This window comes from Brassica napus, chromosome C2, assembly GCF_020379485.1.
Source record: "Brassica napus cultivar Da-Ae chromosome C2, Da-Ae, whole genome shotgun sequence".
Classification (NCBI taxonomy): Eukaryota; Viridiplantae; Streptophyta; class Magnoliopsida; order Brassicales; family Brassicaceae; genus Brassica; species Brassica napus.
Genome location: NC_063445.1, coordinates 24,634,767 through 24,662,427, shown reverse-complemented (window position 1 = coordinate 24,662,427; position 27,661 = coordinate 24,634,767). Strand labels below are relative to the sequence as shown.

General features: G+C 34.6%; 1 protein-coding gene across 1 annotated transcript; it reads right to left on the bottom strand.

Annotated features, from left to right (window-relative positions):
* Window positions 1-8,488: 8,488 nt before the first annotated feature.
* Window positions 8,489-11,054, bottom strand: LOC106430263 (transcription factor MYB41-like). Its single transcript, XM_013871026.3, has 3 exons — window positions 10,034-11,054; window positions 9,363-9,492; window positions 8,489-9,271 (listed from the first exon to the last, which is right to left on the bottom strand). The coding sequence occupies exons 1-3, from the start codon at window positions 10,164-10,166 to the stop codon at window positions 8,794-8,796; spliced, it is 741 nt and encodes a 246-aa protein (XP_013726480.2). The 5' UTR covers window positions 10,167-11,054; the 3' UTR covers window positions 8,489-8,793.
* Between the last annotated feature and the right edge of the window lie 16,607 nt (window positions 11,055-27,661).

Below are 27,661 nucleotides of genomic sequence, written 5' to 3'. Positions count from 1 at the left end.
ACACCAGTTACTCGTCCCTTTCTGATCATTGCCTTCATCGTATCATTGTTGATATGCCCAAAACGTGTATGCCACTTTGATGCCTCTGTTTTACTGGAGATTTGTAGACAATCGGGAGTGTCTACTTGTAGAATGACTTTATACAGTCGGTTCGCTGTTCTAGTTGTTCTCACCATCAGGTTCCCTCGTCGGTCGAATAGCATTAGTAGGTCATCTTTCATTCGGACCTCGCATCCAGCTTCGGTAGCTTGTCCTAGACTAATTATGTTACTCTTCAAGCCAGGAATGTAGTATACATTGCTCAAAATCTTTTTCTCTCCTCCATCAAAAGCGAACTGAATTGAACCCTTTCCCAATATATCAATACGCGAGTCATCTCCAAACCTTACCTTCCCGGTGATTGTTTCATCAATGGAGACAAAGAACCTTTGGTTTCCACTCATATGATTGCTTGCTCCATTGTCAAGATACCATACGTTTGTTGTATCAAGGTCTGTGTCGAACATGCTTGGTTTGACCTTTTTTTCGTTGAGATAAACGACCTCATGCATCATAAGTTCATCAGCCTCTTGTGTCTCCTCTGTTTTGGCTTCAGTGGCTTCTTGAAGCTTAAGTGTCTTGTCAGGACATTCATTCGCATAATGTCCCTGTTTGTTGCAGGAGAAGCATGTTATGTGTGATATATCTCGCCCTTGTCCTTGTCTATATGCGTCTCTTTGAGCTTGAAAGTTACCAAACCTGCCACGACCTCTTCCTCTCCAGCCAGATCGTCCACCTCGTCCTCTACCTCTGGCTCCACCATTGTTATTATAACCATAACCATCCTGTTGTGAAACCGAATTTGCATACATCAGTTTTCCTCCATCATCTTGTTGTTCATCTTCCTCTTCACATATTCTTTCTTCATAGGCCTTGAGCCTTCCCACGATATCCTCAAAACTAATTGTGTTTAGGTCAAGAAGTTGTTCAAGAGAAGCAATCATATGGATGTATTTCTTTCTTGGTAAACTTTTCAGGAATTTTTTCACAATTTTTTGACTCTTCTATCATCTCCCCCAATAGAGCCGATTTTGATGAAATCTCGGACAATTTTCCAGCAAACGCATCAATAGTCTCTGTTTCTTTCATCCTAAGTCTGTCAAATTCCGCCATTAGAGTTTGTAACCTAGCTTCTTTGACTCTTTCAGCTCCAAGGTTCCTTGCTTTGATCACATCCCATACTGATTTTGCTGTATCTAAGTTACCAACTTGCAGTATTAGAGCCTCCGGTATGGACTGGAACAGAAACGCTATGGCCATATTATTTTTCTTCTCGTCTTTGCTTCCGGGGTCGATTGTCTCCCATACCTCGCTGACTTTAAGTGCAATCTTCATTCTCATGGACCAGACGGTGTAGTTGGAGGTTGTTAGCATCGGGAACTTGATCGAGGCAGGTCCAGCAGCATCCTTGTTCATCACGGGTTCTTCCTTTATGTCACTCATGTTTGTTATGTATCGGATTGATCGTCAAGAGAATTGTTGCTGGCTCTGATACCAAATATTGTTTCACAAGACTTGATTATCAAATATAGAAACACACACGAATCAATAAGACGTCTTCTTATTCAATCACTCAAGCTTTTGAAATCACAATATCAAAGTCAATCACCAAAACTCATAAGTGTAACCACAAGTCGGTATCTACTTATATAGAATCATATATTCCTAATCCCTTATGGATAACCACAATCATATATATCCTAATCACTTTATTCAAACCAAATCTCAATGTGATTAGGATAGGTTGCTTGCAACTCAAGCTAACTTCAAGTTTAAACCAACACTGAGAGCACGGCTTGGACGGGATCCCGTAGTGGAGCAAGCGACGGAGATGGAGACACTGACGCCACGGAGGAAGCTTGGTCGCGGCTTGGAGGAGACGGTGGCGCAGTCACGGCTTGATCAAGGCGAGGAAGAAGAAATCAAGCTCGAGTAGGGCTGTTTGATGGTCGGAGAGGAGAGGCTCGAGTAGAACAGAGACGACGAACCATAACAGAGACGACGAACCATAGTCTCCAAGCTCAGGCTACAGCGGGTTGAAGTCTCGCGGGATCGCCTACCCGCGCGTACGGAGAGAGACAGTGTCGACGGTCTGAAGCGGGGAGTCGTACCCGCGTGCGTATTTGTAGCTGCTCGACGCTTCAACTCGGGGTGCTTCACGCGGGTTGTTGCTAGCGACTGCTACCCGGGTCGCGCGATTTTACTTAAGCAATTTTAGATATTTCTTAAGGGTATTTTAGACTTTTTAAAGGAAACCATTAGGTTATCCAAAGATGATATAAATACTTTTGTAATTTTAAACTAAGGGGAGCTGATTCTCTATCGAATCACAAAGAATTTTTAGGTGAAAGATCTAATCTTGATCATAAGTTCTTATCTTTGCTTGATTATCTTGCTCTATACTCATGTTTAACCTTGAATCATCCATGGTTTTGGAGTTATTTATGTCTATTAGTGAGTAGACTAATCTTGGATTCATGGGCTAGAGTGATTAAGAGTGATTAGAGAAGATCTAGGGTGTTTAGTGTTAGATTTACTTGTTTCCTTGCTTGTTGAGGGTTCTCAATGCTATTTTAGTCATGATCATACTAAAATAGATCTCTATGCATTTCATGCCCACAAGGTGTATGATGAAATGCATGAACCAACTCTTCAATGCTTTTAGCTTGCTTTACCTAAGAGATTAGTTGCTAAAGGAGTTAAGATTGCTATTAGACTTGTTCTCCATGTTTGCTTTAGTAACATTCAACCTAAGAGATTAGATGCTTGAGTTGCTTTACCAAAAGAACATTCATCTAGAGATAGAGCTTGTTTAGCTTAGTGTCTAGGCATAAGGAAAGTGTTTGATTGATACTTTGTCACCCTTTGATTGGATCTACATCACCCAAGATCAAATGCCTAACCCCATGAGTCCTCTTGCTTCAAATTGAGAAAGAAAAATCATTACTTTATTGCATTAGCTTATTAGTTCTTAGTTCATACCATCTTAAAACCGGATCGCACTTAGCTTAAGCATGAACTTGCATTCCCTTTGCTTTAAAATCACTTAGGATTGGTTCGACAATCTTTTATACTACATTGATTTGATCTTAGACTCTTGAAAAGTCTTGCATCACTTATATACCCGAGAAATTACCCTATATTCCTGTAAAAAAACCTGCAATGCTTCAAAAGTGCAATAAGATTCTTTGACAATTTTCAAACACCATACCTTCATAACAAACAACAAGTTCATAACAATACCACAACTTAGTAGCAGAATCACAATATAAAACGACTAAGGACAAGCTTTACCATAAGTAACCATAAGAAGTTTAAAAACTGATGAAGTGCAAATTCAAAAACAACAACAACAAACTGATACTCATTACTCAGTCTCAAACTCTTGACTCTTCTAATGCGCAGCAAACCAGCAACATTCAACCTTAAAACACAGGTTCAAATTCTGTAACACAATGGTCATTAAAAAAATTAAAAGTCTAAACCAAAATACAAAACATAATGGCAATTGAGTAATGAACATTGGACATACGAATTAAAGAGATTAGAAACAAGAAATTATACCTCTCATAAGATCATCTTGCTCTTCTAAGAGCTTAAGCATTTGTTCCTTTCTTGTGGTTCATTTTCCTTTGAGTCTAATCTCACATTTGAGCCACTGCTCTGTGCACATTAATACTTCAATCATAAAATGAGTCAAACAACTTCTGCTTGGGTCTAAAATGCGTTCATTGGTGCTGAAGGTAGATTCAAATGCAACTGAACTCACTTGCATTGCAAGTACATCCCTAGATAACATTGATAGAACCAGATACTTTGCACTATTAAACCTCCAGAAAGAGAGTACATCATACTCTGATCCGCCTATAAGATTTGGAATCTCCACATTCTCTTTCAAATACATATCCAACTCACTGGTTTTTTTTTGAAATCCTGTTTCTTGAACAAGCTCTTTGTAGATGTCATTCATGCTCTCATAAGCAAGGCCATTACTAAGTACTGTCCGCTGAGAAACTTCCTCTCCTAACTGATCATGTGACTGAGTTTGAGATTGAGAAGACGGTCCATGAGATTGAGACTGAGAAGATGGTCCTTGAGATTTACCAGTACTGCCGCTACTGCAACTGTTGTACTGATTAAATAAACTCTTCAAAATGTCCTCGACTTCACCTTTCAAAAGAGTAACCTGAACCGAGTCTTCTCCATACAGCTTCTCAAATAACTTTGAGGTAACCACCATCTTCTTGGTTGGGTCAAGAACACCAGCAACAATGACAAGCTTATTCATCTTTTCAGGATTTGTTCCAAATGGATTCCAATACTTGCCAAGTTTCCATAACATGTTTGTTGCCTTAGACCTTAAACTCTCATCAGGACCAGGAGCAGTGCTTAAAGCACTAATGTTCCTTGTTACTGTGACGATCGCATGATACAACTTATGCGCAGTAACATGATTTGATGCAGACATAACCAAAGTAGCCTGGTAGAAAATAATTAAGAACTGGACTAACCTATCAACAGCTTCCCAATCCTCTTTACTTGGTGGTCCAACTCATTTTTGTCCATCCACAATCTCATTGAAGTAGTCGTTGTGGGGCTTGTCCTCAGCTTCCATCTTCTCAAAAGCCACCTTGAACGTTAATGCTTGCTCTAGCATCAAATAGGTCGAATTCCACCTAGTTTTCACATCCAAAAGTAAGCTTCCTCTCTGAAGTCTTCCTGGCTCTATATGTCGCTCAAAAGAAATTTGCCTCTGAGTTGAAGACCTCACAAAATAAATGCCATTACGAATGGCATTGACACTGCTCTCTATCTCCAGCAAACCTTCTTTAACAATCAGATTGAGAATGTGAGTAGCACACCTAAAATGCAGAAACTTTCCATCTAGAACCAATGCATCAACGCCATTTTTTTCAATAAAAGCTTCAGTAAACCGCCTCAATGCAGAAGAATGAGCTGTGGCATTATCTACGGTTATGCCATACACCCTTTTGATATCCCATTCCTCTAAGCAATCAAGAAGTACCTTAGATATTGTTGATCCTTTGTGATCATACACATTCTTGAATATAATGATGGGCTTCCTCAAATTCCAGGAGCTGTCTATAAAATAAGCCGTAATCACCATGTAACTGGCACCGGTATGAGGAGCATTCCAAATATCAGTTGTTAGTGACAGCCGTTGATTATTCTCCTTAATAATCTTCTTCATTGCCTCTTTATTTTTCACAAAGGTCTTAACAATATCTCGGTTGCTGTTCTTCTAGAATGAGGCACATAAAGCTTAGTCTTGTTGCAGAAATTCCTCCAAGCTACGCTCTCCACCCAAGATAAAGCCAACTCTCCCACAACCATCATCTCATTTGTCTCTTCTCTGAAGACAAATTCAGATAATTTACACACTCTGATGTTACCATCTTCGACATCTAAAGCACCTTGATTATTTTCTTTGTTCACAGACCGCCATGCTTGGTAAGCCTTGCACGCAATATTAACATGTTTCTTCAAGCCTGTTGTTCCAGATTTTGTTGCACACACCATCTCTTTCCCAAAATAGTTGCAGGTGGCTCTATCATTATCTTCTTTCTTTCTAGTAAAGTGTTCCCATACCTTTGACGTCCTTTTCTTTTCTGACCTTGAACCACTGCAGCCTTCTGTTTTCTTATGTTTTCCTTTGTTACGAGAGATTGGTGTCTGAACTTCATCTCCTTCGGGATCATCATCACATGAATGCACCATCTGCATTATACACAAGACAACATTAAAAACAATTCTAGACAAGACCAACACAAGAACACAAAAAGTGAAGAACAAGTTACAAGCTTACAACAAAGAAACATAGAACATAACATATTCAAATTTCAAAACAAACAAAGAGTCAAAGAACGAACACAACATAATGACTCATAATAAGACTCAAAGTCTCAAATTCAAATCGGCAATCAAGGAAGAAGAAACACAACTTATTCGTAATCAAACCCGAGTTCACTTCGGGTTAAAACCATTAACAAGAAAGAAACACAAGAAAGAAACGATTCAAAAGGAACACAAGAGTCAAGAATCAAACTCAGATTAATCAAAGCCATAAACAAAAATCAACATTCAACAGTCAAAGCCATTAAAAAAAAAGAATCACAATCGGACTAAACCAAAACCATAAACAAGTATCAAAACTAAAGTTCGAGACTTACCCTAGATAGATTTGTAGACAACGCTATTGCTGATGAAGAAGACGCTAGGGTTAAGGGGCATTGCCGTTGATGAAGAACTTGATTCGATTCTGATGGGATTCTAGTTAGGTGATGTTTGATTTCAGATTTATTGGTTATAAATCGAAGACAAACTATTCAAATCAAATGCTTATGGGGGAGTGGAAGGGATTCACGACACGAGCAAAAAGTAAAACAAAAACGGCTAAATGTGCATTGGGGAAGTGAAAAACCTATCTACAAGTGGTTTAGTCTGGTTTAGGGCTTTTAATTCGGGTCTACAACCCGATCGGGTATAAGGTATGGTCCGGGTCGGGTCTTCTACCCGCGGGTCCTCAGAATCAAGACCCAATAGGGTAATTGGCCTCTCTTGTACCCGATCCTAACCGGGTTTTTCGGGTCGGTTCCGGTTCGGGTTCGGGTAAAATGCCCAGGCCTAGTTACAAGAGAAAAAGTATACTTTTAAGAAAAGAAAATAACCCAAAAGCTGATATGATATTTCATTTTTGAATATGAAGAGTTACCAACCTGGTTCCGAAGTTACTCGAACATAATCAAGAACTGAAACAGGGCTCAAGTCATCACAGCTTCTACACTCTTCTTCCTTCTTCATTGATTTCACTTCACAAGTGACTAAATATCCATCTATGGACCACATACCATTTTTCTTGATGTTCTCTGTGATGTTCTGTCTCAACTTAATTTCTCTTTTTTTTTCTCATGTTCTTATGTTTCTCCTTTCTCTCTCTATGTTACAAAATTCCCAAATCAATTGTCTTTTACGAACCCTAAAACTGTAGTCCTCTCATTTTCGGGTTAAGTCATGGTCTTTTATTCTTTATGTTTGTCGGGTTTGTAGACTTATTTTGGGTTGGGTTCTAAGATTTTTAATTGAGTTTTTGTTAATTACCAATTGACCTCATTAATAAATCATAAAATCAACTAAACCATATTATTATGTTGGCACCATATTAATAATTAGTTCGTATATGTGGCATGTATTAATATAAATGTGGTGTAGTTATTAACATATTTTGATACTTTAGATGATTTTCACCATATTACACCATACTGTGTAGCTGATAAATTTTTTTCCTAATTATAACCTCGTGTCTATATAAAATAGAACCTTAAATCATAAGAATTTTGAAATAGTGCTTTCTCCTTCGCATGTGACTATCCTCGTCAAAACCTCTATATTGTGTTTTCACTATGTTTCAATGTTTGAACTATATAACATTTAATTCTACGAAGAAATGATCATATACGAAATTTGGATATGATCGCAGGTTAGTCTTTCAATGTTTGTCGATAGCAGTCGAAATGGCGAGGCCATGGGAATTGCAAGGAGTGTGACACTGCATCACTTTTACTAATCATATGTGGCATGTGGAAGCCCCAGTTGGCTACGGGACAGGATCTCAGACGAAAGTCTGTTGTTGCCATGAGCCTTTAATGGCACTGCTGGTCTTTGCTGATTACACCTACTGGTGGTTTGCTTTTTATACATTTGGTTCATTTAAGAAAATAAATAAATAAAAAAGTCATGGAATATTATAAATCCATTATCTACGGCAATGATAAAATATATCCAAGTGACGTTAAAACAAATATATAATATTCGAGAGTATATACGTTCTTTATAATTGAAAGTAAGAATCGGGTGCTTATGTTTGACTAAGATTGGTTTCAATGTTTTGATACGCATAGAATCACATGATATTAATTATTACTATTATTTTCTATAGTGTTGTGGGATACTTTTTTTCTGGTGTAATGTTGTGGGATACTTGCACAGTTGCACATAGTAATAAGGTTTCAACTTTCAACTACACGCCATCATGACATTTTTGCGGTAAACACCCATAGCAATATTGTATTCGATAGTTTTGCTTCATTGAAATGGCATGAAACCCTCAAATATGGATGTAGGGCTCATAATCACGTGTAGGAGAGAGATAACCGAATAAAAAGAGAAAATGTAACAGTCAAATTCAAAAACAATGACCGCATGTATATTAACTAAACATTTGTTCTTTTAAATGATAGAAATAATGAAATTCAAGAGAGGAATGTTGGCCAAGAGAGTGAACAGGTCAAGTTTATCATAAGTCTCGTGTTACTTGTTAATTAGAAATCAGACTGGTATAGATCGTCAGTGCTGCTCCTGAAGACATGCACACAAAAATTTACATGGAGCCTACATTTTTATATGGAACTCACATCTAAAAAAAATAAAGAAATAAAAATTGATATTCTTATTTATTTAATCAATAATATGGTAACAAAACATATTACACTAATAAATTTTATACATTTTTTTGACAAAGATTTTATACATATAAACTTATTAGAACAACATGAATATGGATATACAAAATGGTAAAAAGCTGTTTATTTTTTCACAAAAATGTTATAGCAAATAAGTTCTTGCATAATCATGTAGTATATTTATGATAATTGAAAAATATTTTATTTTGTATGGGGTCTCGGGTGTCTCAGGACCGACCGCGTAACGTAAATCGTAAGGCTCAATGATGAGTAGTCATTGAAAGCAGCCACGAAGCCAGTCGTCGTAGTAGTAGTAGCTAGAGTCACAAGCCAACTCATCTAACGACATCGTAGTGATCAGATTCTTATCAATCTCCATGAAACAACCAATCACTTTCTCCTCTTCTTTCCTGCTGCTTATCATCATCTTCTCTTCTTCATCGACTTCTCTTGGTTCCGAAGATATCATCACAGTCCTGATCCTATCGAGTGCAAGTTTCCTCGAGGAGATTCCAGCAGCAAGCTTGTTAAGTAGACGTACAGAGCCTGTGGAGGAAAGAGAGAAAGAAGTAGTAGAAGAAGAATGTCTCTGTGCTGGAGACGACCTCGTTGAGGAGGAAGTGGCTTTGATTGGCTCATGAGTCATCGGATCTATCCCACTTCTACGAAGTCTTTTCTTAAGACATGAGTTCCAGTGATTCTTGATATCATTGTCTGTTCGGTTTGGCATTTGCTTTGCTATTGCTGCCCACCTTATATGTAATTATTCATAATCATCAGTTTAATTATGTATCATAATCTATAACACGTTTTGGTATTTCACTTAGTCACAATTTAAATTACCTGTTTCCAAGAAGGGAGTGAAATTTGATGATATCATCTTCCTCCTGAGGAGTGAACTTGCCTTTTTTAATACCAGGCTTCAAATAATTCAGCCACCTTAATCTACAACTCTTGCCACATCTATGCAGACCTTTTTATATTGCATTTTGAAAAAAGATATATCAGAAGAGGTGAAATTATCACTTTAACATAGTGGCCAACAGACACTGTTATTATGATTGAACATTTTTTGCATCACACAGAAAAAAGAAGGAGAAACACAATCACGATAACAAGTAACAGGATAATACTTGGTTTTCATGGGTTCACATATTATCATTATAGAAGTCTATCAAACACGATCGGATAATCATGGTTTACAAACATCTTTGCTGTAAAGTATCATGTACTCTTTCTAATATAGACTCCCAAAATAGATTTTTTTCTTCTAAAGTCTGTATAGAAGGACTTATGTTAGAACAAAAACCAACACAAATTAAAACTAACAAAATCGAGAAATACTAGAAGTCTAGAACCAACAAATTATAAAGAAAATCACAAAAAACAAAATCCTTGATCCGACATAAACTGGAATTTATAGATCCCGGCTTTGAAAGAGACAAAAATAGGTGGTCCAGACATAATGTATGCATATATATAGAGTGTAACTGAGTAAGTATATATTTTATTACCGGCTCTCTTAGGCAGGGCACCCCAGTCCCTGACACCGTATTTGTTGATATAAGCGACGAGCATTCGGTCTTCCTCCGCCGTCCACTCTCCTCTCTTTATCCCGTCGACGTCGAACCATGTCGTCCTCCCCATTTTGAACCAACCAGGTATCGCTAAGTATATACACTGATCTCTCTGGTCGATTTGAGCTTTCCTCTTAATCAGTCACCGTATAGTCAGATAATAATGACCTTATAGAACAATGAGCTTTAGAAAAAGTACAAAAAGATCAAGTGAATTATTGATTACTGTTTTTATTTGATTTATATCTGATTTTATCAAGACACTTTCAATTATTTATGTAAGGTTTTCTCACACTTTCACTTAATACAGAAGTTGAATGGCCTTTGGTTGAGTGAGGAAACGAGAATGTCAATATATATATATAGTCATTTCCTTGTTTTTGCTCTCTTTTTATTTTAACTAATTACAACCGTTCGATTCTTATATGTATATCTTGATGCTGATACATCCTTTTCATTTTTGATTCTTCGTTTAAGAGTATTTTTTTTAGTTACTATAATTATTCCGCATACGTAAGCATGATAATTCCACGAAGTTACACATTCTGACATTCACAACACATGATGCAAATGATCATTTCATGATAACCGTTGTATTTGAATCAGAGTCCATTCATGTTCATTTAATCTCTCGTACAGACTAAAACCCAAAGAAACAAAAAAAAAAAGATCTATCGTTTCAAACTCCCACGATCATTTGACAAGATTTAAAACGAGAAATGAAAAAAAATGACAAGCCTGGTTGTGTCCATCCATGGCTTTTTTTCCATTTTCCACGTGCTTAAATAACTTTGTCTCCTAGCTAAGACACGAGCTTCGAGAAGAAAAAAGATGGATTCGTTTTTGTTTTGTTTTTTTTACTCAAGAAGAATAAGAGCATGATTAACCCGGGGTTCTTAGGATGGAGTTCTTAGCGGAAGTTAAGAAACTGTTTCTTAACTTTTAACTAAAAAAGCTAAGAACTGGTTCTTAAATAAAGACTTTAAGAACCGGTTCTTAGTTTTTTTAGTTAAAAGTTAAGAAACAGTTTCTTAACTTCCGCTAAGAACCCCACTCTAAGAATCCCGGGTTAATCATGGTTTAAGGACCCGCGAGGCGGGAAACATCCATCGTCCAAAAGCAAAATATTGTGAAAGCAAAATATATATTTAATTAACTGAGGCTTAGAATCTCAAATGGGGATAAAAGCAGGGAAAATGGCTTTTTTCAAATTTCAACAATTTGTGTCACGCTTTTTAGATTCAAACAAAACATAAGTGCGAAATCATTCCTGAATTGAGATTTTTTAAGAAAGTGTTAATTTCAATCCGTACAATTTTGGTAGTGATTTTTTATACCTGAACAATGAGTAAGTGCGATTTCATATCCAAACCGAACAATAATTTGAATTTTATATCCAACTTTAATATTAACATAAGAACTACTTTGACTAATGTTTGGTTAGTCATCTGATGTCGTTTTAACTAAACTAATTAAAAACACTCACTATGACTCGAACCCACACCTAGAGAAGCACTAAACTGAGCATTAAACCACTGGACTAAGACAAATTTTGTAAAACCTATATATATATTAAATTATATAGGTACCAAAACGAGTAAGGAAATCACTAGCTTCTTCTCCCTCTGGCTATCTTTCTCCTGTTGCCAATTTCAGAAGTTTCAGTCTTTAGAAAGTTCTATTTTGATAGTAATGAACATTTTAAAATCGCATGAGAAAGTAATGTTGGGAGCCAAAAAGATTAGCTCCGGCTACAACACTTAGACAAGAGCAGAGATTAGTTTCTTCGTCTAAAAATGAATTAGCATGAACTGAGGCATTATCAAGCCTAAAAAATTGAATCCATTTGATCAGGGATCGATCTGCGACGAATCCGTGAGCAAACCTAGTATCGAGAAGAAGTAAAAGAATGGTGTAACATGAAAGAGAGCGGATTGGTGAACAAGACAAAGATATAAGTTAGTATATATGTAAATATGACAAAAGTTACTGACCTGATGGTAAAATGTTCGTTTAATTCACTTGTCTGGCGTGGGTTCGGCCTTCAAAGTAACAAAATTTTATTATTTTAGCTAAAACGACATCGTTTTAACTCTCCCTCGACATGTCATCTCTGCCTAGACACTGACTCGCTTAAAAATAACGGTTGACTAACCAAACGTTAGTCAAAGTAGTTTTTTTATGAAATTCAAACTATCGTTCAGTTCAGATATGAAATTCAAATTATTGTTCAGTTTGGGTATGAAATGGCACTTACTCATTGTTTAGGTCTAAAAAGACATGACCGAAATTGTACAGATTTCATGTTACGGAGTCAAGTTTAGGTCGACATTTTTTTGAAATCTCAGTTCAGTAATGATTTCGCAATTATATTTTGTTTGGATCTAAAAAGGCACGACGCAAATTGTTGGGGTCTAATAAAAGCAGCTAACCATCATATGTAGACGCGTGAGGATCAGTGATATAACTCACTACGTATATCACTATGAATGCATCAGATGCTGCGTTCTTCCCCCCACCCCTCACTTTGACATATAATGGGTCAGATTAAACGCTCACACACATCGTACTTTCTCTTTATTTTTTTTATGATATTATTTAATTCATAAGAATAACATAGTACAGTCTTTTTTTAATCCCAGAATATAAAGTATTTATAGATATAGTATGTTCACTCGTTTTTATATTGGGTGCACATTGTTTGTTTTTGAATTGTTAACAGTATTAGTTAGCTTTTTGTTATTATTTTGTTATAAACCATCCTAACCAAAAACCCTGGCTGATTAGACGCTCCATTCATTTTTAGTTTTATTGCAAATTGTGGCCGTGTTCGTTTACATGTTGCGCGACCTGCGACATGCGACATGCGACTGATCGCAGGTCGCAGGTTGTTGTTCGTTTTGCTGTCGCGTAACATGCGACCTGCGATTGGTCGCAAGTCGCAAGTCGCAGGTTGTTGTTCGTTTTGATGTCGCGCGACTGATCGCGCGACCAGTCGCGGATTCCCATTTAAGTCGCCCGAAAAAACAGCGACTAAAAATTAAGAAAATTTTGATCGCGCGACTGGTCGCAGGTTGCAGATCGCAGGTCGCGCGACACGTAAACGAACATAGTTTTAGTCGCAGGTTGCAGGTTTAGTCGCAGGTCGCAAGTCGTAGGTCGCGCGACACGTAAACGAATGTAATCTTAGTCGCAGGTCGCAGGTCGCGCGACACGTAAACGAACATGGCCTGTATCTTCATCATTCGCTCGAAATTAATATACAAGTTGAGAATTATATATAGTCGAATTCGTTAACATGAACCTTTTTACTAATATTAGTATGATAATTGTTTCACATAATGTTATTATTTTGAATGAATATTAAATTTATTCAAAAATTATTATTTTTTGTACAAATGACTATAACATAAGTTGAGAATTTTTCTTAAGAGAACTGAAATAAAAACAAACTCAGAGTTTATCTAACTGTAAAACCATGCTTCCATGGTTTTAATATACTTGCAAACTCCCATGAGACGCAAGCTAGAGATACAGTTTCTTACAACCTTGTCCACGCCTTTGATCAGAGTTGCTGGATTGTTCGGGTTTTCTTTATGCCTTCTCCCATTCCTCTCTTTCCATATAGCTAATAGTGTCGCTTGGAACACATACCGGATCAGAAATAAGTGGGTCGTGTTCTATGTATGGTCTGTTAAAAGCCGGACAACCTCTTCCCATTTATCCGTCTAGTGCAGAGAAAGTAGCGGTGTTTCACATAATGTTAACTCTATATATGTATATACAAACTGATGAAGAGAATATTTAAATATATTCCAAATATTATTATTATTTATTAATGGGATAATTACTTTTATTGTTTTAAGGTTTTAATGGTTTTCCTATATTATCTTAGATTAGGGTTTTATAAAATTAGTGATTTATTATAAATAGGCATTCAAGCCTAAAGTTGTATGGAGTTTTATGATTATTTCATAAGAATGAGATTTTATACGAGCTTTATAGCACTGGAAATAGTATTTCCAAACCCTAAAAAGGTTTCTATAAACCACTGAGAAGAGTATTCTCAACCCTAAGAGCTTTTGATTAAGCACTGTGAAGAGTATTCACAAAACCTAGAAGCTTCCGCTACATCAGTTGGTACCAGAGCTGCGTTCCTTTGATTTCTCAGTCGAAGTCGATTATGGATGTCATGGTGAGTATAAGCATCTATTCTATCCTGAACGAAAGTCCTTTTGTTGAGAGAGAAGAGAACCATGAGATCTATCGAGAGATCTATGGTGATCCAATCTATGATATTTATGAAAACGATGTCCTTCATATTGGCTTTGTTTTCAAAGAAGGTTCCTTTGAAATTTCGCGTGCAAAGTTAGGGCAAAATCGTTTTGATGAAGATTTCGTGCAAAATCTTAATAATCTGCTGCGTGCAAACTTTGTGCAAAACGGATTTGTAAAGGTTCAAGTTATAAACAGATCCGTGCAAAAATCGTGCAAAACAAGCTACTGAAGATTCGAGGAAGAATTTTTATGGGAAAACGTTTTGGATTTGAAGACTACGATCAAGATTCGAGGACGAATCTTCTCCATCCCGGAGAGAATGATGTAGAGAATATTTGGATAAATTTCAATATTATTATTATTTATTAATAGGATAATTACTTTTATTGTTTTAAGGTTTTAATGGTTTTCCTATATTATCTTAGATTAGGTTTTTTTAAAAATTAGTGATTTATAGGCATTCAAACCTAAAATTGTATTCAGTTTTATGATGATTTAATAGGAAAAAGATTTTATACGAGCTTTATAGCACGAAAAAAGTATTTCCAAACTCTAAAGATATTTCTATTAACCACTGAAAAGAGTATTCTCAACCCTAAGAGTTTTTGATTAAGCACTGTGAAGAGTATTCACAAAACCTAGAAGCTTCCGCTGCATCACAAACACGAAGATCAAACTTATATATTAATTTGGAAAGAGTACTACAACAAACTCCCAACTGATATCAAATGAAAAATGGTGTATATGTATAGACAAACAAAAAGAACAAACTTATATATTATCTTAATACGGTGCTCCCACGGTTGCACATGTAAAATTTTATCTTGATCGCTAGCATTATGATCGAAAGCTAGAGAGATAACAAATTCCGTACACGCTTGAATTGATAGTATTACTTTCCAAAATCAAGAAATAGTAGATAACATTTCACATTTGTCTATCCCCAATATATTATGAGAAGCATTACAACTTCATTTTGTAGCCACATGTCATCACTAGAATCATTAGAGAAATATGTTGGTCCATCTAATTATATAATAAGCTTTTTATTAAACTAACAATAAATTCATCATTAATGTACTTTATTATTTCCTTAAATAAAATTTACGGAATTTCTTAATGTGGATAAAATATATAAGGCAATTAATGATTTTGAATTATAAAGATTTGATAAAAAATAGTGTATCTTCTATCATATTGGTTTAATTTTAAACTATTAAATAAATTAAACAATCACAATAACCATATAATAAAAATTTAGATTTTTATGTATATGTTATATTTTAAATTTTTACAAACGGCTATAAATTACTAAAACTGTTAAAAGTCTCACATTCAAATTTTATGATCCAGGGTTTAAAATTTTTGTTATGACAAAATAGAAATGATTACAAAAATTATTTAAGCAAAAAGTCTAATTTAATTAGTTATTAAGATTAATATATATATCGTTTTAAATTAAAAAATAAACCATATAAAATACAATATTTTAGTTTCCAAATTTACTTTGAACAGTTTTTTTGATAAAAGTTTTGAACGATCATTGACAACTTATTTGTTTTTTAAATTATAAATTACTAAAACTATTAATCCCACAATGAAAATTTTGTTATCATTAATTTAAATTATTTTTTTCTATAAAAGATACAAATGATCAAAAAAACTATACGAGTAAAATCATCATTTAATAGACATTAATATTAAAAATATATTATCTATGTTAGTATCATTTAAATTTAATGACATATCCTATCAAATTTGAAAAAAATATTTTTTGGATTAATAAAATTGATTTATATGTTCGCACCAATTTAATTATATATTTAATAGTTACTGACTTTTAATTATTTAATATATATTTATTATTTCATAATATGTAAAATAATTTATATATATAATGTTGATTCTGCGCAAGGTGCGGATCTTGACCTAGTACCCTGGTAGACGAGAAGACAAGTAATTTACCTTCTATTTTCTAATAAAGTCACGTAACGTGTACTAATATAAACCGGTATGTTGTACGCTTAACATAATATAATAATAATATAATTATCTCGTGGTAATTAATAATGCAATGTAGACATTTGAAACACTATTCATGTTAGTTGTAGGGCCGGCTTATTAGAGGGACAAGCGGTGCGACCGCTCCGGGCCCAAGCCCGTGTCTCCCCGTATAATACTAATTAAGGAGTCTAATTTTTTTTATAATCTATATTTTTATATATATAAAATTATAAATATAATAAATAAAATTGAAAAGGGCCCAAATTATTTGATATATATATATAGTTTTATTTTCATTTCAAAATATTACTGATTAAATTTTAAAAACATTTTAAACATTATCTACATATAAAGTTTAGAGGGTAAAAAAAAAATATTTTTTGCCCTAAGACCCGTAACAGTGTTGAGCCGGCCCTGGTTAGTTGATAGATTAATAATCAAATATTCACTCTGCAATAATAGATTAAATTAACATAGTTGAGCTTCCACCCAAATCTCCACTGTAGAAGAAAACAGTTATTAAAAGCAAAAGGTAAATTTTCAGACAACATCATTGTGGCTCATGATGTATTCCACAGTCTCAAAGTAAGGAAAAGACAAGCAACTTCCTATATGGCAGTGAAGACAGACATTACAAAAGCTTATGACCGATTAGAATGGAGTTTTTTGGAAGAAACAATGAAGAGAATGGGATTCCATTCAAAGTGGATTCGATGGATAATGCTATGTGTCACCTCAGTCAGCTTCTCAGTCTTAATCAATGGAGTTCCAGAAGGAAGAATTCTACCTAAGCGTGGCATTAGACAAGGTGATCCATTATCACCATACTTGTTTATCCTATGTGCTGAAATACTCTCACATTTGATGAATCAAGCAATGTGTGATAGATCATTGCTGGGAATAAAAGTGGCATTACAAGCTCCTGCTGTAAACCATTTGTTATTTGCTGACGATTCACTATTTTTCTCCCTTGCTAATCCAAAGGCGGGAAGGAAACTAAAACATATCTTAAATCTCTATGAGTTGGTATCTGGACAAGCTGTGAATCTGAACAAGTCATCAATTACATTTGGAAGCAAAGTATCAGCATCAGTTAAGACAAATATGAGGAGACTATTGGGAATCTTCAACGAGGGTGGAAACGGCAAATACCTTGGATTGCCGGAGCAGTTTAATCACAAGAAAGGTGAAATGTTTCAGTATATCATTGACAAAGTCAATGAGGCAACACAAGGATGGAACAGGAGGTTCTTATCACATGGTGGAAAAGAGATTTTACTCAAAACAGTGGCTCTAGCTATGCCAATATTTTCAATGAGTATCTTCAGACTTCCTAAGTCCATTTGTGAAGAACTTAATACTCTTTTGGCAAATTTTTGGTGGGGATCAGGCACAAACAGAGGTATGCACTGGTTCAGTTGGAAACGAATATGTGTTCCAAAGAAGGAGAGAGGATTAGGCTTTAGAGATCTTGAAAGATTTAACCAGGCTCTATTGGGTAAGCAAATTTGGCGACTACTACAACAACCTGGAAGCCTGGCTGCTCGCATTCTGAAAGCTCGATACTACGCAGATGAAAGCATCCTAACAACTCAACCTAAAAGGAAAGCTTCATATGCATGGAAGTCTTTATTACATGGACGGGATCTTGTGATACAAGGATTACGGATTATCATTGGTAATGGTACTACAGTCAGTATGTGGAGTGATCCCTGGTTGGCTGAACATCCTCCACGGCCCCCAAGATCAAGGGAGAACGATATACGTGTAGAATCAGTTAGTAGCTATATCAAAAGTGATAGATCTGGATGGGATATTGAAAAGCTTAGAGGAGTAGTTGTTGAGGAAGATATTGATAAAATCTTATCGATAAGAATAAGTCCACATGCGGAAATGGATTTATTAGGATGGCACTATACTGAGGAAGGAATATATACAGTGAAGTCTGGCTACTGGTTAAGCACTCATTTACCACAACAAGAACAAGCAATTCCAACTTGGGGCGACCCAATACTAGCTAAAGAAGAAAATATGGGAATGCAAAACTCCTCCAAAGATTAACCATTTCTTGTGGAGACTACTAACAAAATTCCTAGCTACTGGGAGTAATCTCAAACGACGACATGTTACTCAAGATGATCTCTGCAAGCGATGCTGCTCTGCTCCTGAAACAGAGTTACATCTATTCTTTGAATGTCCTTATGCTCAGCGCATATGGCGGGGTTCCGGAATATCAAATACTATCCTCCTTGATACACGAGCTACACTAGAAGAAAGGATAGATGTTTGTCTCACGTGCAACATATCCTCAAGATGGCCACAGATTCAAGATCTTCCTATAAGTATTCTTTGGCGTATATGGAAAAGTAGAAATATTCTTACATTTCAACATAGGAATACTCAATGGTGGAGGGTGCTGGAACAAGCGAGAGTAGAGACACAGGAGTGGTCAAAAGCCAGAGACGTATGCACTTCAACACAAAACACCAATAGAGGACTGATGGTAACACCTCGCGCTGGTAGATGGACAAAACCTCGACAAGGATGGTATAAATGCAACTTTGATGCATCATTTACTTCAACTATAACCCAATGTAAGATGGGATGGGTGATACGTGGTGCATATGGTGAATATAGAGGAGCAGGGCATGCGAAAGGTAATACAGTTTCATCACCGTTGGAAGCGGAATATAATGCACTAATAGTAGCTATGCAACAATGTTGGATAAAAGGGTATACTAAGGTGATCTTTGAAGGTGATAACAAGAAAATGATTGATAATCTACATTCAAGGAAATTGCAGTTTGGTTTGTATAACTGGGTTAGAAAAGCAAGATGGTGGAGCAGGAAATTTCAAGAAGTGGAATTCAATTGGATAAACAGAGATGGCAATGGAATGGCAGACAAGTTAGCCAAGATAAATACTTCGAACTTATTTGAATATTATTATTACATCCCTAGATCTGCTACATCCCTATTGCATAATGACTATGTAAACTCTTCTTAATATTTAATAAATTGATGTTAAAAAAAAAAAAAATTCTAAAATTTGCTGCAAAATATTAAAATTGCTCAAGTTTAATATTAAAACGACTATTTTTTTTAATCTAAGGACTACACTTTCAATTAAAAAAGGAATTCAAACTAATGTTTTTCTTAAAATATATTTTATAAAAATAATTGATTATTATACTTTTCAAATTTTGAAATTGGTGTGCACTGTTTTTTTTTGGAGGGGGGGGGGGCGGGTGTGGTAAATTACGATATTTTCAGAAAAGAAATTAAATTTCTTTTTGTAACTAAGAAATTAATATTCAAAGTACGTATAATTAGACTTCTTTGGTCTTTGCTCTTTGTTTTCTAGCAAGGCATGTAACTTTCTTTTTCCATTATAGTTGGCACAATATCTAACCTAATCTAAAGTACTCAACCATTTTTTCAAGAAAATATCAACGTAAAAAGCAAGGTTAGGACTCACACTACAAGAAAGCACATATGACAGTTCCACGGTAGAAAGTCGACGAAGGTTGTGTTGACATAAGTTTAAAGTTAACTCAGGTTATAAGTTATCGTAATGAGTTTAGGATTAGAAAAAAAGGAAATTTTTGATTCTTAATGAGTTTAGGAAAATAAAATTGTTATACAAGGAGATACCATGATGTGGTATAACTTGTGAGTTGAGAGAGAGCTTTAGTTTTGTGTAAGCTTCTAAAGCAATAAAAAGAAGAGTTTTGATATTAACCTAAGAGTTCGTTTTCAATAATTGATATCAGAGCTTTCTTTTATTGAAATCAAGAAGTACCTGTGATAAGAGAGAAGATATCAATCATGGGAGATTTAGCTGTAGTTGCTAAACTAGCGAAGGAGGGCAGTCTTTCGATCAAGTGTCCAATGCTCAACACCACCAACTATACGGTGTGGAGCATGCACATGAAAGTGTTGCTTAAAGTGCATAAAGTCTGGGAGACCATAGAACCTGGAGCAGCCGATGGAGATAAGAGTGACAACGAGCACTCCTGTTCCAGTCAATACCAGAAACCCTAATTATTCAAGTAGGTAATCTCGATACTGCGAAAGAAGTATGGGAGGCGATCAAAGCTAGACATGTGGGAGCAGATAGAGTACGAGAAGCAAGGTTACAAACTCTAATGGATGACTTCAGTAGACTGAAGATGAAAGATACATATACGATCGATGAGTTCTCGGGAAAGCTTGCCGAATTATCTTCAAACTCAGCACACTTGGGAGAAATTATTGAAGAATCCAAACTTGTAAAGAAGTTCTTGAGTAGTTTTCCAAAGAAAAAATATATCCATATCATAGCTGCGCTTGAACAAGTGCTCAATCTCAATACAACAACTTTCGAAGACATCGTTGGTAGGTTGAAAGCTTATGAAGAAAGAATTCAAGAAGATGATACGCAAGATGATCAAGGGAAACTTATGTACGCTAATATGGAGTTTCAGAATCATCAAGAAAGTTATGGTAGAGGCAAAGGACAAGGAGGAAGGTATAATAATAGAGGAAGAGGACGAGGACGCTACAATGGTCGTGGAAATTGGAGACAAGGAAGTGATTGGAGACAAGGAAGAGATGCATCTCGTATAGTATGTTATCGGTGCGACAAAAATGGACATTATGTATACGATTGCCCTGATCTAAAGCATAAACTCCAAGAAACACAAGAAACTGATAATGAAAGCACACGGGAAGCAGAGGAGTTGATGATGCACGAGGTGGTTTTCCTCAATGAGAAGAATGTCGTACCAAGAAAGTTTGAAGCTCATTCAGATTGTGCTAATGTTTGGTACCTAGACAACGGAGAAAGCAATCATATGACGGGAAACCGTGAATAATTTTGCAAAATTGATGAGAAGATTACATGGCAAGTAAGGTTCGGCGACGATTCTCGTATAGATATAAAGGGTAAAGGTTCAATCCTTTTCATCACAAAAGATGGCAAAAGAAAAATCTTGGCAGATGTATACTTCATACCAGACCTACGGAGCAATATCATTAGCCTTGGACAGGCCACAGAGTCTGGTTGCGACGTTAGGATGCGAGAAGATTATCTAACACTATATGATAGAGATGGAAACTTATTGGTGAAGTCGATAAGGTCAACAAATCGGTTGTACAAGGTAGCCATGGAAGTCGAGAGTATGAAGTGCGTACAATTAACATGAATCAGCGACTCAGCTACTTGGCACGCAAGGTTTGGACATGTTGGTACAGATACAATGAAGATGATGATGAACAAAGAGATGATCACTGGCATGCCAAACATATCAGTCGAGAAAGAAACTTGTGCTTCGTGTCTTATGGGTAAACAAACTAGAGCATCGTTTCCGAAGGCAACAACATACCGTGCTAGTCAAGTTATTGAGCTCATTCATGCTGACCTTTGTGGACCAATATCGCCACCAACCGCAGGAATAAACCGATACATATTTGTGTTAACCGATGATCACTCGCGCTACATGTGGTCAATCCTATTAAAATAGAAGAGTGAAGCCTTTGAACGCTTTAAAAAAATCAAGAAAATTGTTGAGAAGGAATCAGGAGTTATGATCAAGACATTACGAACAGACAGAGACGGAGAATTCACTTCTCAAGAGTTCCGAAGTTTTTGCGAAGATCACGGAATAAATCGACATCTCACAGCTCCATACTCTCCACAACAGAATGGAGTCGTTGAGAGACGAAATAGGACGTTGATGGAGATGACCAGAAGCATCATGAAGCACGCAAAGGTACCAAACTACCTTTAGGGAGAGGCGGTGAGACACTCAACGTACTTGATCAACAGAGTTGGAACTCGTACTCTTAAGACACAAACGCCATACGAGTGTTATAAGAAAAAGAAACCATACGTACGACATCTACGTATATTTGGCTGTGTCTGTTACGCAAAGAGTGAAGCGCCTCACCTCAAGAAGCGAGACGACAGATCAAGGGAGCTAGTATATCTCAGAATCGAACTAGGCACAAAAGCATATCGGCTATACGATCCAAACACTCGGAAGATGGTTGTTAGTAGAGATGTCATCTTTACAGAAGATAAAACATGGAACTAGAATTTGATTAGAAGAGAAATGCTCGGTGAAGACGGAGATATCACTTGGCCAATTTATGCTGAAGAAAGAGAAGCCACAAACGAGAACGGTACACACAAGAAAGATGATAACAGAGACACAGAGGTTGTGGAAGAAGAAGACAATTGCAGCAAAACAGGGGAACTCGAAACAGAGTCGCAGCCATTAAGGAGATCCACTTGACAAAGTGTAAGGCCTAGTTACCTCGATGATTATGTCCTAGTAGCTGAGATACTCGAAACTGAGAGGATTTTTCCTGATGATCAACGAGGAGCCATGGGACTGGAACGAAGCAAAACATGAAAAGGTTTGGAGAGAGTCATGTGAAGATGAGATCATGTCGATCAAGAAGAACAAAACTTGGACACTCGTTGATCTTCCCATGGGGTGCAAGGCAATTAGGCTAAAGTGGGTTTTCAAGATAAAAAGGAATGTGGATGGAAGCATCAAGAAGTTCAAAGCAAGGCTCGTAGGAAAAGGATATGTTCAACGTCATGGCATAGACTTTGAAGAAGTCTTTGCCCCTGTGGCAAGAATAGAAACATTGCGAGTCATCATTGCATTAGCTGCATCTAATGGCTGGGAGATTCATCATCTCGATGTAAAAACGGCCTTTCTTCATGGAGATATAAGCGAAGAAGTTTATGTGACACAACCCGATGGCTTTAAGGTAAAAGGTAGTGAAGATAAAGTATACCGACTACTCAAGGCACTATATGGCTTGAAACAAGCCCCTAGGGCCTGGAACATCAAGCTCAAATCGATTCTCAAGGAGTTAAACTTCTCAAAGTGTTCTAAAGAGTCATCGTTGTTTAAGAAAGAAACGAGAGGAAGCCTTCTGTTGGTCGCAGTCTATGTGGATGACTTGCTGGTCACGGGATCAAATCTTGATGTTATACAAGAGTTTAAACTAGAGATGGCAACCAAGTTTGAGATGAGTGACCTTGGGCAGCTTACCTACTATCTTGGAATCGAAGTGATTCAGTCTAAAGAAAGTATAGTACTAAAGCAAGAGGTATGCGGCCAAGATACTAGAGGAAGCAGGGATGGTAAAATGCAACGCAGTCCACATACCGATGGATCCCGGTCTCAAGCTATCGAAAGCATCAGAAGAGGAAGGGATAAATGAAACAAAATTTAGAAGAAACATCGGATGCCTTCGATACTTGATTCATACAAGACCTGATCTTGCCTATTGTGTTGGTGTACTTAGCTGATATATGCATGAGCCTAAGATGTCACAGGGAGCAGCATTAAAACAAGTCCTAAGGTATCTAAAAGGAAGCTGCTCACACGGTCTGTTCTTTGGGAGTAATGATAAGAGCGAACTTGTAGGATATTGTGATAGCAGTTACAATGTTGATCCAGATGATGGCAGGAGTACATCAGGGCATATATTCTTTCTTAATATGTGTCATGTATCATGGAGTTCTACAAAGCAAGAGATCGTGGCCTTATCCTCATGTGAAGCTGAATTCATGGCGGCAACGGAGGCGGTAAAGCAGACTATATGGCTACAAGAACTTCTCGGTGAGATAACAAGTGATGAAGCCGCGAAGACAGTAGTTCGTATAGATAAAAAATCGGCTATTGCTTTGACTAAGAACCCGGTGTTCCATGGAAGAAGCAAGCATATACATAAGAGGTTTCATTTTATAAGGGAGTGTGTTGAAGATGGATTGGTTGATGTAGAGCATGTAGCCGGTAAAGAGCAAAAGGCCGACATTCTAACTAAAGCGCTTGGGAGGATCAAGTTCAAGGAGATGAGAAGCTTCATTGTTGACATAAGCTTAAAGTTAACTTAGGTTATAAGTTATCCTAATGAGTTTAGGATTAGAAAAAAAGGAAATTTGTGATTCCTAATGAGTTTAGGAAAATAAAATTGTTATATAAGGAGATACCATGATGTGGTATAACTTGTGAGTTGAGAAAGAGCTTTAGTTTTGCGTAAGTTTCTAAAGCAATAAAAAGAAGAGTTTTGATATTAACCTAAGAATTCGTTTTCAATAGGTTTTCTCTAAATTTCCTCGGGATGTCGTTAATTTTTTATAATGTTAAGTGTGTGATTGGTAAACTTGAGAGTAAAAGAGAATAAATATATTAGTGAAATTGAGAAGGAAATTAAAAAAAAAGTGGAAAGAGGAAAAAGAATAAAATTCAGAGTAAAATCATATTACTTTTGTAAAATCTGGAATAAATTTAGTGTGCATTTTTCTGTTTGTATACAGTATGTGGAGTAAATAATAAAAGTTTATATTCAACTTAATTGGTAACTTTTTGGCTCAACTAAGAATAAATATATATCTAGAGTAAAAATTTACTCCACAAATACCGTACAGTCACATCCTAAAAGTAATAACATAAAAAAAATTAATACTTGCAATTGGTCATAAAACAATGTTTTAAAAACTTGACCGACCGATGGTTATATGAATATTAGATTCAACATGAACCGATTGCATAACCACTATAGATCTAATAATTGGTTCGATTATAAATTGATCACGTACCTAGATTAGATTTCAAAGTTATAAACTGGATGAATTTTTTTTAAACTATTAAAAATCTATAAACCAAACTATATAAACAAAAAATGAGTTTATATTTATAATATTTATCTATATATAATTCTATATCATATTTATTTGTAATATTTTAAAAATTTATGTATTAAAAATATATATTAAACCAAGTTACTGAACTAAGTTTCATCCGATCAAACTATATTTAACATGATCCAAACAGTTAGCAGGTTAGTTTTGGGCCGGTTTTAGAGAACATTGTCATAAACCCTTGCAAGTTAATGAACAACTAGGTTAAGATCCGCGCCTTGCGCGGGATGAACATTATATATATAAATTATTTTATGTATTATATATTTTTTTAACATATTATGAAATTATAAATATATATTTAATAATAAAAAGTCAGTAACTATTATTTATATAATTAAATTGGTGCGAACATATAAATAAATTTTATAATCCAAACAAATATTTTTTTTATTTGATATGGTATAAAATTAAATTTAAATGATAGTAACACATATATAGCATATTTTAATATTAACATCTATTAAATGATATTTTCTATTCATATGTTTTTTGATCATTTGGATCAGTTATAGCAAAAACGTAAAATTACAAATAATAAAATTTCATTGTGTGATTAATAGTTTACATAATTTATAATATTTTTTTAAAAAACTAAAATGATATATATTTTTATCAAAATATTTTTTGTTCAAAGTAAATTTCAAAATTAAAATATTTACGTTTTTTTATATGGCATATAGTTTAATTTAAAATGATATATATATATTTATATATCTTTAAATTTTAATACTTATTAAATGAGACTTTTGACTTATACGATTTTGTAATCATTTGTATCAAGTAATAACAAAAACTACGATAAGACCTGCGCATTGCGCATGATAAATTTATATGAGAATTATTTAAGAAACATTTTATGGAAAATAAAATTTATATTATTGATCGAATTAATATTTTTGGCCCTTTAACAATTTTTTTAAAATTATTCTGTTAACTATATAATTTGTTTGTTAATGAACTGATCCTATTTTTAAAAATATTTTAGGTCAAAAAATTATTTGTCGCATAAAAACCTAACGTGTAGGCCGAAGAATCTCATGTCTACTATTTGGTTACAACGAAACTATGTCAGCTCGGTTTTATATCATGATTTAACAATTTAAAAGTTAATTATGGTTATGAGAAGTTTACGTTCACGTGCCAATCCTATCTATCTTCGATGTTTTTCTCTTTTTTGTATCATTTTGGTTATTGCTCGATATAATTATTGATTTTGCGTTTATTCTCATTTCTTTCTTTTATTTTGGCATGAGATTTAGAAAATGTTTAAGATTCAAAATTATTAAAGAGATGCATACTCAGGTAAGATCTACGCCTTGTGCAGGATAAATATTTTACATTTATTAATTATTTTATATTTTTCTGCATATTATGAAATAATAAAATTATAATTATATATTAAATAACTAAGAAATCAGTTACTATTATGTAATAAATTGGCTTGCACATATAAATTAAATGACAGCTCTTGTTTATTCGCAATCATTTTAGGATAAATAAATCAAAACAATCAATCTTATCTATCGTATATGATATATAATTAACTTTTAATGATATGAATTATATATATATATATATTAACATAAACACCAATTAAAATAAAATTATTTATTAATTTGATTTTATTATCATTGTATCTTATTATAGAAAAAAAATTTAAACATTGATCACAAAAGTTTATGTGAGACTTTTAACAGTTTTAGTAATCTATACTCTTTTTGAAAAATTCAAAATACAACATATACAAAAAAATCTAAAATTTTAATATATGATTAATGTAATTGTGTAATTTATACTAATAATAAAGAATTAAACAACAATGATGAAAGTATACAGATTATTATCAAATCTTCATTATTTAAAATCATTACTTACTATATATCATAATTACTTTAGGTAATTCCGTAGGTTTTATTTAAGGAAATCATATATAATAAATTTAAATTTTATAAATGAATGGACCATAATGGACATACTATATAATATAATATTCTCTAGCAATTTAATTTTCGACTAACAAAATTCTCAACTGATTTTCAACCCACTACGTAAACAAATTAACATTACAATTACGTGACAACTCAGCGTAACACTTTTTAATTAGTACAAACTACATGTTATAAAATTTTTAAAGGTTTCTCTATTAATATATAGGGAATGTTAAACCAATGATCATTAATTTTTAACATAATAATTTTAACACTTTTAGTAATTTTGTCATTTTTTAAATTTAAAATATAACATATACGAAAAAATTTAAATTTTAATTTTATAGCTAACTTGATTGTTAAATTTATTTTAATAATATAAAATTAAACAAAAACGATGGATGAGATATAAATTGTTATCAAATCTTTATTATTAGAATCATTAATTGTCATATATATATTAGTCATATTTGGTAATTCCGTAGTTTTTATTTAAAGAAATAAAAGAAAATAGTAATTGTACACTTTAATTTATTTTATGATTAGTTTAATGAAAAATATAATATATACTTAATTGGACCAACATATTTTCTAAGGATTCTGAATTTCATTCTGGTGATGACACGTGGCTACAATTAAAGGTTG

Bases quoted from the DNA above. Each gene is read 5' to 3' on its own strand.
- LOC106430263 (XM_013871026.3), bottom strand. From the start codon at position 10,166: ATGGGGAGGACGACATGGTTCGACGTCGACGGGATAAAGAGAGGAGAG. The intron at 9,493-10,033 runs GTAATAAAATAT...CAATATAAAAAG, and splicing joins TGCCCTGCCTAAGAGAGCCG to GTCTGCATAGATGTGGCAAG. The intron at 9,272-9,362 runs GTAATTTAAATT...ATTACATATAAG, and splicing joins CACTCCCTTCTTGGAAACAG to GTGGGCAGCAATAGCAAAGC.